The following is a 13,060-nucleotide window of genomic DNA, read 5'->3' as shown; positions in this document are numbered from 1 at the left end:
AAAAAAAAAAAAAAAAAAAAATCAACCCCCCAAACTTCGAGCTTGGTCCAGAATAAAGAATCCAGAAATGCAGACATACTTCTGAATTCTCTGTGTCCTACTAGAATTATTTTTCTTAAATGCTCTTCCATAGACATTTATACAATTTTCATTGCTAACACTTAGCCAATTAGAATATTTTTGTTAATGACCAAAATAAATATTTGAATAAATTTAATAAAATATTAAATGTCAGAATACTGAGAACTTTTAGAGATGATTTAAGTCATCATAAAATTCTTACTACATACCTTATAATACACTTAGAATTAGGCATTTTCTATAGTTTCTTTTGTGGTTCAAGGCATTGGTTTTGTCAGTGTAATTTTTGTTAGAGTTTTCTTTAATGTTAAGAAATGCCACCTGTCAGTCATGTTGTCTTTCTCTCCTGCCAGTTCTCTGAGTTTCTTTATTAGTTCTACTAGTTCTTTTAGCATTTCAGGTTCTGTATAAGATTTTTAGAGATTTCTCATGATGAAATTATATGTAGAGGGAGATAACAGTACTTCTTTCAGATTTGGGTGTCTTTTTTTTTTCTTCCCTCCTGATTGCTCTGGTAACCTATGCGGTATTATGTTAATCAGATGGGAGACTAATTTTGTATCTAGTCTTAGAAGACGTGCTTTTCATCTTTCATTGAATGTAATGTTCATTGTATGTTTTCATTTGGGGCTCTGAATGTGTTTAAGGATTTTTTTTTCTGTTCTTAGTTTCTTGAATTCCTTAAATAATGAAGTATGTTAAATTTGTTAAAAGTTAATTTATATAGATTGAGAAAATTATGCATTTTCCTCTTTTATCCTCTTAGCGTGGTATATTATTCATACATTTTCTAATGGTACGTTCCAGGAGTGAGCTTCACCTTGTGTGGTATGTTATCTTAGTGTCGTGTTTTATTTCATTTGTTAGTATTTAGTTGGGTTTTTTGCCTCAATTTTTGTGAAGGTTATTAGTCTGTTGAGGGTTTTGTTTTTATTTGTTCTATGTCTTTGCATTAAATATCAACATAAGACAGGATCTTCCACATTGTCAGTGATCCTTATTTTTCAAAGCTCACAGTTTGCAGGATACTTAGCAGCCACACCATTTGAGCTGTTGCTAGGAGCATTTGTCTCTTGTCCCTTAACAAAACTCTATATTACCATGAATGTGACAGGGCTATCAAAAGTTTCAAAGTACCAATTAGTGAGTAATTAAAGCTATGACTTCTGTATCTGTGAAGAGTGTTACAAAGAAGTTAGTTTTTCACTAACATCCTAGCCGACTTCAGGGAGTATTTTTTCTTTACTTTGTGATAAAGACATGTTATATGGTTTTCAGTTTGTCTGATAGTGACAAAGCAGAAGCAAGGATTAGGTAGTAACATGCAGAGAGAAGAGAAGCATGGGACATGATAATATATCAAGACTGAGGAGAGAGACAGAGCTGATCCTTTGCTGATAAGGCTGCCACCTATCACTGCAGGCGGCCTACAGACGCTCCCTGCACTTCCTGGAGCCAGAGTTGGTGCATGTGCTAGCCACAGCCCATGCTGATCCTTAGTACTAAAACTTCTGCACTCATGAGAAAACTCATAGGAGAATGGCCATTTATAATTAATTGTAGAATCTATTTTGATTTTGTGTAGAAATATACTAGAATCATTAGACTCATAACACATTCTTTTAATTGTTTTTCTAAAATCCCTACTTTTCTTTGAAATCAATACAAGAGATTGGAAAAGTGGTTACAAAAAAAGAATATTAAAAAATTAGAAGGATTTCAGTTAAGCCTGTGTTTTGTTGTTTGTTTGTTTGCTTCTACATAGGATCTGTGGTTGTGGTTCAGGGGAATCTGGCTGTGCTGTGTGTGGATGTTGCAAGGCATGTGCAAGAGAGTTGGACGGTCAAGAAGCAAGACAAAGAGGGATTCTTGATGCAGTGAAAGAAATGATACCTTTAGACCTCCTTTTAGGTAATTTATTTTATTGTGTTGAATATCTTACCCTCACCTCAATAATTCTAATAGTTGAAAGTCTTTCTATTAAATATTGTTTTAAAGTTAAGGTTAACATGAACATCGTTTTGGTAACTGATATGACTATGGGTGACACTTTTTTCGTGAACCTTTTATGGTAGGAATTTCTTTTGGGGGTTGTTTTTGCTTTCTGTTTTGAGTTTTTTTGAAACAGGGTTTTATCTGTGTAGACTTGGTTGTTCTGTAACGCACTCTGTAGACCAGCCTTGAAGTCAGAAACCTGCCTGTCTTTGTGTCCTGAGTGCTGGGACTAAAGGAATACACCACCACTGCCCAGCTTATAGGATAAGAATTCTTGCAATAAAAATTTAAGTTTAAGGTGGTTTTCTGCTAGCTTTTACTTATTCATATCTGTATAGGTACAGCTATTATATACTTAAGTTATATGACATATGTTATTTTTATTATTTTGGCCAATTATTCAGCTGTCCCTGTACCTGGGGTTAATATTGAGGAACATCTTCAGTTAAGACAAGAGGAAAAACGGCAGCGTGTCATTAGAAGACACAGATTAGAAGATGGAAGAGGTAAGATGTAACTACAAAGAAAAAGTATAGGGAAACTTGCATACTTTAACTGACGCAAGTGAAATATTTACAGAATATCCTCATTTAGTAAGAAGTATTAAAGTTCACAACATTGTTGTAGCAAGTGAAGTTACGTGAACATATTTGCAGCATTTATAATGTGCTAGTAATAATACATTTAGTTCAGTAGAGTACTCCTCAACTGCAGTAAAGTGTGTGCTGGGTAGCTCAGCATGATGGCTCATACTTATAATTTCAGCACCCTGATGTTAACACAGGATTGCTACAAATTCCAAGCCTGTCTGCAGTGAGACTGTTACAAAGAAAGATAAAAGGATGTGCCACTGGAAAGTGTAAACATCATTGCCAATGACAGTTACAGATCGGATCAAACCTTTCTTCAGATTTTGGGTCAAATACAGATATTTGACCATAGATCCATATTTAGTTTAACTTAGGCTGTTCAGGTCTGTTTTCATAGCGTATCACGTCATTGCCATTTGGTATAATATCATTATGCTGTCCAGACATCCAGTGCATGATTGTGACGTTTTTATGTTTTTCTTTTTCTTTCTTTCTGTTTTTTTTTAATACAAAAAGATTATTTAGAAAAAGGAATTGAAAGTCATGTTTATTTTCAAAGACAGATGTATTGCTTATATTATTTGCTTTATTGTTTAGGATAGTTTCTTAACCTGAAAATATATTTAATACTACTTGTACATAAATGACATTTTAAAATGTATGAATAAGACAGAAATAAATATTATGTTACTAAAATTGTTTTCCAACAAAACCTTTTTGTACAATTGTGACAAAAAAATGTTAAAAATTTGTGATTTAATGTGGGATTAGGCAGATTCTTACTTAGAAGAGCATATTGGCATTGTGTGTTTTCAGTACATCTCAGAATGTATAGACTTTTGGTATAGAAATCAATTTATTACCATTTTTATATATTTTTCATAAACTCATGGTAACTTCTTACCATCACTGTTCATTTTTCTTAGTTCTGTTATATGAAATACAATAAGTAATAACTGGCGTACCTGTAAACTTTTTGGAATGTACAGATTATTGTTTCCAGAAACAGAAGCAGTGATGGCTGGTAGAATGAGTATTTGCCACTTTGGCTTTATGCATGTAAAGTCATTGCCTTTAAAGGATTTAATGGATTTGTGGGTGTGATGTTATTTTTAGTAAATGTTTGCAACATTTGTAGGTTGTAGGTCTCTAACATGGCAATTTATTTCTTACATTAATGGTATTTTTGCTTAAGGCTATTGTCTCTTTGCTATTCATTTTTTTATTCTTTGATACATTAGTTTGAGTCACATAAATTGACCTACAAAACCCAGTAATTTCATAGATGTTATTCAAAGTAGAGCTTATTACAGTGGGCCTTAACAGGACCATTGTTAAGTGGGCACTTATCAGAGGGACCAGTTCTCGGGCCCCACCCATCCTGTCCTAGTGAGTCTAAAATTTGGATATTAGGGTCTAGCAAAATGTTGTTTAACAAGTTTTCTAGGGGTTTCCAGTGATGCCAAACTCATAAGCCAGTATTTTAGGCCGTGTGGTTGAGTTCTGTCATGGTTCTGTTGGAGAAGGTTGCTTGTTTCTGGTTTCCCACACAAGAACAGTAACAATAGAATTGTAACGTTGCAGCTCCCACTCCTACTCATTCATTAGTGATGAATTTATACCCACGTATGTAGTTCAAGGGTTTGGTATGCTGTTCTCATATTTTAAATCTGCCTTTGTTGTTTCAAAGTTGATCAACATTCAGAACTTATCTCTATATTAAAGCCTATTTAGTCAGCAACAGTACAAACAGTACAAACAGTACTGTCATATAACAGTACAATTCAGTACTGTTATATGACACAAGCTATCCCATAATGCTGTCATTCTCAGTGGCACCTCAGTTGGATAATAATTTACATTGATCACCTAGCTGTACTACTGTACAGATAAGGCTGTAGTGTATATTAGTGACCTGTGTGAAAATGTCACGTAGCATGGGCTAAGCTGTAAGTAATTGTTAAATTAGAGAAGAATTAGAATTAGAAAAATAGTTCATTTTCTTTTAAGTGATACTTTCATATCTCTGTCCTTGACATAATTGCTTTTCTTACAACATTTTGATTCTGATAAAGAAAAATATTCAACTGCTTCTCAAGAATAAAAGAGATTCCATTTTGATACTTACAAATCTGTTTGGACACAAGTGAGGCTATAAAGATAAATTTATTAGAAAGTAGCCAAGTTGCAGTTACAATTGGTAAGACTCTAAAGGCATTGCTTGATTGACTTAATACATGAATACAGTATTAATTTAAATTCTAATGCCACATAAAAGTATTTTAAAATTAGAATATATGAAGGACTTAGAAAGTATCTATTAAAAATCTGTTTAATTCTTCATGTGAATATAGAAATAGAATTTTGTTATAATTTCTTTCATAATTTTATATATGATATTGCTTTATTATTTTAGATGATTTTATTTTGTAATGTAGATTGATGTGTCCTTTTAATAATGCTTTCTATTATTTAAGTTTTTACTGCATATAAAATAATTGAAGTAGTATAGGAAGTGAGGTTCAGTTGTAAAGTTTATAAAGTTTGGTTCCTTGCCATGTCCTAATGAAGCATCGGCACAGAGCCTTCACAGTGCGCTGCTGTGATGGATGCCAGTGCACCGACCCCGCCATTCTAGTCTAGGATACATACATATTAGCTCAGTCAGGAGCCTCTCCTAAGTCATCACAAACTCATACAACTGTTATTGCTTGCTTGACACTTGGGTTCTTCTTAGGCTTTTGAGAAATCTGTTGAAATAAACATTGTTAAACCTACACCTGTGTGAAGAGCAGCTCTAGCTTTACCCAGGCACAGGACGCCTGAGGCACAGAGTATCTACTGTGGAAGAGTCATGCTTCCCACTAGTGCCCCTTTTATTAGTTTTTCTTTTCACTTTTGCACAAGGACAGTATGATCTCATTGTTAATTTAAACAGCACAAAATACCTTTTTGCATAAATGTGCTGTGTACGTTGCAGTTTAATGTCTTAGTGTTCTTCCACTGAGAGGTTTCCATAGTCCTTCAATTAATTTTAATTGTGTATGGGTTATTTTTAGATTTTTCCTCAATTAATGAGATAAAATTAAAATAAGTACCTTTGACCTAAAATTTCTTTTCAACTTTGAAGGGATTTTCCTTAAGATAAGTGAGAACGGCAGGGCATGTGTCCATGTAAGCATCTGTGCTCGAGGTGAACATTGGGATGGCTTCCTCAGGGACTTTCCAGCCCTAAGAGTTCTTGAGACAGGGTCTCTCCCTGAACATAGAACTTGCCTTTCTATCTTAACTATCTAAAGAGCTTTGGGTAGCCACTTCCCTCTGCCTCATTCTTGGTCTTGCCATGCCTGCTTTTTAATGTAGGTGCTGAGAATTTGAACTCAGGTCCTTATGCTTACAAGGTAAGCACTTTACCTTAATAGCCGTCTCCCCAGTCCCAAGAATAATAGTTGAATTATTAGTATATATCACTATAGCTTGCTGGAAACCTTGTCTTATTTAATGCATGTCATTCATGCTTCTTACATGCTTGTGATTGGGCTCCAAATAGTCTACTTTATATACATACATACATACATACATAATGTGAGCTGTTAGATAGCTTTTTTATTATTTCAAACCTCCCACTTGGTAGTGTGTAAACACCACCTTCATTAGACTGTGATGCTTGAAGCAGGGTGTATGTATGCCTTATTTCCCAGTTGTAGTAAATTTTTAATCTCAGATTAGGGGTTTCTACCCCACCTTTGATCAGTTCCCGGATAAAGACGCACAACCTTTATATTTCTAAGCCTTAGTCAGCACTAAAGCTGGGCAGATATATACCTATTGTACTATTATGTCTACTTCCCTTTCAATAGCCCCAAGTTATAGCCTGGTATGTTCCATCTGGGCTGCTCTTAATTCCAGTTGGCCATGTTTTCATGATTCACGAATCTATCCCATGGGGCCTCTCCTCTCTCCACTTTCTCCTTCTCTCCTTTATCCCAATCCCTTCCTCCCATCCCAATCCCAGGAAGTTAAACCTCTGCCTATCTCTCTTCTGCCCAGCTATAGGCTGTAGGCATCTTTATTTACTAATCAGGATAACTTGGGGGCAAGGTTACATAGCATCACTTGGGTCTATGTGCAGATTCTATTGTCCTGGGGATAACCAGGCTTTTTTTTGGGGGGGGGCAGTATTTAACATTATAATACATAGCAAAAGACCAAATCACAACACCTAGTTATTCTCTTAAGTGGAGTCCAAATTCGAATATCTATGCGAGTTGACTGAAAACAATTCAGGCATTCCTGATTACCTCTAGAATGGAGATTGATGCTGTCAAACATTGTGTTTGTTTTGAGCCAAATCAGACTCCCAAGTGCTGGAGTTATAGAGGAGTACTATCATGTCAGGCACACAGACTAATATCTCATGACTGCATGCCTACCTTCTGTTTTGGCTTTATGTGTTATTAATGACAGAACAATACTACTTAACGTTCAAAAGTGCTTCTAAATCTTTAACTGGAATGTCTTTTCCATCTCTCTTGATATTACCACATCTTTTGAAACCGTTCTGAGTCAACCAAATTAATTATAAGACTTTTCAACCTTTAGTGACATACAGACTTCTTTTATTGCACTAATAATATCATATAGTTGATTTTTCCTAGTGTGGTCCTATGTCTTTATAATTTCATTGCTAGTACCTAGTATTTGCTACATAAACAATAATTGAATGTTTTGTGAATAAATAATCAAGTCTGTACTTGGGAAAAGTGATTTCAGTTTACAGTGCTGCTTGGAGCCTCAGGTTTCCTAGGCATGATTGTGCAAGCACTGTCAGTGTTCATGTGTCAGGAGATTATTAAAAGGTTGAATTTAGTGAGAAACTAATTCATGAATTCATAGCTGTATTTTCTATGTAAAAAATATCTCCATCAGACTCCCAAATCAGAAAATGGTAATATAGCTTGCTATGTTATAATAAATTATTACTTCAATATTCTTTTTATAGGTGGAAAGTATTTTAGAGTATTTATGCTAATTTCTTTAGTAAATCAAATAATGATGATACCTAATGAGGAAATAAGATATTTAGTTCATTTTTGAAATATGTATTTTGGTTCCTTTAGAAATAGAACTCAATTTATATGAATTTACTGCATTACAGGAAAATAATGCTTAATTTTCCTAACATTAAACCTGTTTGTTTCTATTATAATTAATCAAAGAAAATATTTTTCTGTTTTTTAAAGTATTGGTGCTGCTCATCCTTTTCTAGAACACAGTCAACATGTTTTCATTCTTTGTTCCATGTTTACTAAAGAATGCCCTATTTTTAAACTATTTATAAGAGTAATTATGACTGTAGTTTTAATTTTTGCATCATTAGAAAAGTTAATTAGAATGAAGAGCATTAGAGAGTTGTGAAAAATGCCTTATTAAAAAATATTCAGCATTTATATATTTTCATAATTCTCTTTTCAGATGCTAGTAATTTAACTCAAATTTATAGAGTTTTTTTTTTTAAACTTTGGCTTTGTTGAAGTTGCTAAAACTTAAGATTGTTGTTCTTATGTCCTTCAAATGTAACCTAAATTTCTTTTTCTTTTCAAGCTAAATGTTCACAAGAAAAAGTGATCTTTAAAAATTTTTTTTAATTATTTTGACTGTAGATATTTTTCTTAAGTACTAAATAAATAGAAGGAACAAATATGTGTGATTATATTTTTTATAATGGTGCTTCAGAAAGAAATGGTTTAATGAGTGATAATTAATGTTTTTAAAATGTTCCTTGAATTGGATAGTCCTTTGCACTATCAGTATGAGACACAGTCCAGGTCATCCTTGCTCCCACAGATGTGGGACACACACAGATAGATGTCAGGGACAAGTTTACCTTGGTTTTATAGCAAAGGTGTTAGAGATCTCTTAACTTAAAATGCTGTTGTATACTATTATTTCAATTGGAAACAAACTTGTTATCATTCAATATATGTTTACTAATCTTTAAGATATGGTATCAAAAATACCTTAAAGATTATTTTAGTATAACTTCTAGTAATCCACTTGAGATTGTGTGTAAATGCCCAGTCTTTATAAGAATAAAAGATTGGACTTGTCCTTTATAAACTGTACTTGAGATAATAATGTGTTGGATTGAAGTAGTTATTGGGAAGAGGAATTGGAAAAAGTAAAATGTCCAAAACAGTTACAAATAAATTTCTCATGCATTTGAGCTTTAATTATTTTTGTTCATTCTAGTGTTTTCCTTTTGTGAGCTTTTCTATGCACATGCAAAATGTTTCTCCTCAGGCCCCCTTGTATTTGCTGGTCCTATTTTTATGAACCACCGAGAACAGGCTCTAGCCAGACTCAGATCCCATCCAGCTCAGCTAAAGCATAAACGGGACAAGCACAAAGGTATTTGGTCTTCCTTACCCCCTAGCTGGGATGCTCTCCAAATTTCTTCCACTCAGTGGAATTTTGTCTCTGGGAAAATGCACAAAACTGATTCTTCTGCTCTGCTTCTGTGGTGTAGCCTGAGGAGAAAGGACATGTCAACGTGGGACTGTCCTTTGTGGCTCTGCTGCTTCCTTCTCTCTTTCTTGTTGTGAACTGCAACAAGGAATGTGTTCTGCATTCTGTCTTTTCATTTGCTTTCCTCTTTCATAGCTTTAAACAGGTAATAAGTATCATTTATTCTTTGTCATTTGCCTTTTGAAGATCACAATGTAAGATTTTAGTTCAATACTGTTAATATGGTTTGTCATTTACAAAATTATGAAGTATAGTGTGTAAAACTGTTAAAACTGCCAATACATTTCTGCTATTTTAATGTCAACAACATATAAGAATGTATAAATACTTGCTATTTGAAGGCTAGGTGGAAAGCTATAAATAGAGAGTAAAGCTTAGAGATGTGCTGCAGTTTCCGAGAGGTCAGAGGTCTAGCCACAGAGAGACTAGGAATCGCCTCCTGCATCATTATTTCTTAAGCAGAGTTCTAGGCTAAGTATAATCAGTCCAAAGTATGTTTATGTCTGTTTTAAACAATGTAGACAATTTTTTATTTGTGTCTAAATTGTGTCTTGAGTCCTAGCATGTGAAACAGGTACTCATCATTCATTGGCTAATGCAACTTATTTTTGCTGTTCTCTAAAATGCCTAAGGTGGGACTGATGATTGTTGGAAGTTTTAAAAAAGTTTTTCTATATAGACAGGTTAGTCGAATTACTATATCTACCTTGCTTTTTTCTTTGCCTAGAGACCTTTAACCTGTCTTTAAAAGTGACTTTCATGTGAGAACTGGCAGTCATATGCTCTTGATTATCTGCCCTTCTCAGCTTCAAAGTAGACAAAGCAGGAACTTTAAATATATAGATTAAGTTTATAAATAGTATAAATATATAATATATATAGTAGAAACAAGTGTTTTAGATGTATGATTACTTATAAGAAATATATTATTTTACTTATTATAAGATCAGATTTGTGTTTGCTCTATTTACTGGGTAATCAAGCCCTTTATATATACGTAAAACTTTTACAAAGTATTTAGAACAAATTATGTAAATTTTATTTGCTATTTGCCAGACTCTCTGGTATCATACTCCACTTTTAGTACAGACCTTCTTAATCTCTTTTCTCCATAAATGTATGATGGTGAGTTCTTCTAAAACTTTACATAAAGTAGAACAAAATATTTCAATTTTATGATATACACTAAAATCTTAATATATTATTACAAACCACACTTGAAAAATTGTTTTGAATATAGTATTAACGAAAACCAGTGTTATAGATTTTAATCACTTTTTCCGTGTTGGAGACTAGTAGCTATAGAACCTTTAAGCAAAACGAGAGTCTGAAATGACTCCTGTGTGCGCTGGACTAGTGTTTGTAGAGCTATAACAGTCTCTTTGAGAAGGAGGTGATATTACAGAACCAGGTTTGTGCACTTATATATTTTCCTGGTTTATAAAGTGAGATAATTTCATCTGTTTACTTCAAGAGGAATGCAGTGTTAGGTTAGGAGACGGTGTCCTATCTATACAAAATATTAGCTGCCCACTTCCTGCTGTCTACCTACTCACTATGCTAGCTGTCTAGCTCCTTATTCGCTCTCCTGTCTTTTATTCCTCTCTATTGATGGCCCCTCCTGCCTTTCACTGTATTTTAATATTTCCCCTTTATACACTTTTTTAAAAAAGTACTTTAGGCATTAGTTTACCTCTTAGTTCACTGTGCTAGTTATTTTCTGACTTAAATATAATTATGTTGATAAACATAGGATGACGTTTCCGACCTGTGACTTTACATGGGTTAAAAACTCGATTTATTAGTAACAGTGCTTTCTAAAATGGAAAGCTAGAGAGCTCCTGGCAAAGTCGAAGAACTTCAGAGATGCTCATAGGATGGCAGTTTGTGATCACAAAAACTCCACTGTGTAAGGCTGAATCACAGAGTGTAATTCTGTATCACATATAGTAGGTTACAGTCATAAACTAGATTTCTAAGGGATTCTTGGACTAGCATTTTCTCCAGCTACATATCAAAGTCAGGGAAGTTTTTTGATATGCCATACCTAGTTAGGAACATCTGAATTATTCAAGAAATAGTCTTAGACTCTATCTTAGAGCGGCTGATGTGACATTCTGAAGACATACTGCTAAGCACCTCGGAGTGTTTTCTGCTCGCTCGCTCTTTCTTTCTTTCTTTCTTTCTTTCTTTCTTTCTTTCTTTCTTTCTTTTTTTTTTTTTTTTTTTGTTTGTTTTTTTTTTTCTTAGAGGTTCTCTGTGTAGCCCTGGCTGTCCTAGCACTCACTTTGTAGACCAGGCTGGCCTCAAACTCAGAAATCCACCTGCCTCTGCCTCCCAAGTGCTGAGATTAAAGGTGTGCACCAACACTGCCTGGCTTTTCTGGTATTTCTATTTGAGACTGTGTCTTAGGGTTTTTCATTGCTGTAAAAATACAGTATGATCAAGAACCTAGGGGCAACATTAATTGAGCCTGGCTTACAGGTTCAGAGACTCAGTCCATTATCATCATGGCAGAAGCATGGCACCATCCAGGCAGACGCTGTGCTAGCGAAGGAGCTGAGAGTTCTACATCTTGTTCTGAAGGCAGCTTGGAGAATACTAGCTAACTTTCTACTCCAATAAGGCCACACCTCCTAATAGTGTCATTTGCTGGGCCAAGCAGAGACAACCTTGACAGAGTGCTGAAGCATATAGTGGAAGCATGAGCTTTAATTGGGATTCAGTGTTCATGCTACGTCTTTCATTTACTCAAACCACACAGCTGTTCTATACTTGGTAGTCCTTTTAGGGTCTGTATCTTTATTGTAAAAATAAGAATAATTTACAACCTATACTGCTATAAAGCTTATATTAAAAATATGAGATGTATGTGTAATTTTTGCACATAGAAACCCATGAATCCAACTGTAACTCTCAGTGGCATGCTTTGCTTTCTATTTTAGGACTCTCTTGATATACAAGACTTGCAATATCATTAAATATGTAAAGAGTTTATTTTTACTAAAGATTTACAATTTGGTGATTTGATAATGGGAAAAACACATGAGCCTTATTAATATCCAAAATCTAAATTAGTTCCATCATTTATGATTTTGGACTTGTTGGTAACCCTTAAGGTTTAGTAAAATGGTCAAAGAATACTGTGTTGTTGGACTGCTACGATGATTAAAGCAAACAATAACAAATAACAGTGGTGAATATTGATTGAATACTTTCCATAAATTGCTTTGTTTAATCTGCCAAAGAACCTTGGGAGGTGTGCACCACTGTTGATGTTTTACAAGTGGGAGGGGCAATGCAAAAGGCCCAGTGTCTCCCGTGCTGGGATTCCTATGCTGCTCCATCCACAGCGGCACTGGAAGTTTTGTACTGTTTATGGCACAAAGCAAGTACCTAAGATATTGCAGGAGCTACCTCTCTTGGTATTTTAAATTTAACTATTTTGCTCAAAGCATTCGCTGTATTCTGTGACCACTTTTAGGTTTGTTTAACTTAGGTTAGCTAAAAAATACCTGACTTTATGTAAAAATTAAATTTCAAGTTTATAATCCTTCAGATGCCAAGTCTTTTTTTCTTCTACATAAATATGTTCAGAGAAGATAAATGCAATGTTTTAATTATATATCTACCAAATCGTCAGTTTTAATATCATATGATAGATATCTGTGAACACTGATTAGAAAAAGACAGTTATGGTCATGCTAAGAAGACCATTATAAGATTATTCAGATTGACTTATTTATCGTAACACAAAATGAAGTCTTTTGGTTGCTCATTTATCGTTTTCTGAGTATTGAGCTTCAACATATTTGACATTTCTGGATTTCCCTGCTGATTCTTGATTGGGACTACATTTTGGCTGT

At 34.2% G+C, this 13,060-nt stretch overlaps 1 protein-coding gene across 2 annotated transcripts in view; it reads left to right on the top strand.

Annotated features, from left to right (window-relative positions):
* Mycbp2 (MYC binding protein 2) overlaps positions 1-13,060 on the top strand; it is a 237,483-nt gene that overhangs the window by 73,089 nt on the left and 151,334 nt on the right. For both annotated transcript variants that reach the window (XM_029468874.1, XM_021181915.2), the window contains exons 16-18: positions 1,847-1,992; positions 2,481-2,582; positions 8,970-9,077. In XM_029468874.1, the coding sequence (XP_029324734.1) occupies positions 1,847-1,992; positions 2,481-2,582; positions 8,970-9,077 (356 nt within the window). The remainder of the gene's footprint in view (positions 1-1,846; positions 1,993-2,480; positions 2,583-8,969; positions 9,078-13,060) is intronic.

The sequence above is a fragment of the Mus caroli genome, chromosome 14, assembly GCF_900094665.2.
Source record: "Mus caroli chromosome 14, CAROLI_EIJ_v1.1, whole genome shotgun sequence".
NCBI lineage: Eukaryota > Metazoa > Chordata > Mammalia > Rodentia > Muridae > Mus > Mus caroli.
Note: the sequence above shows the minus strand (reverse complement) of the source record. Positions and strands in the feature narration are given on the sequence as shown.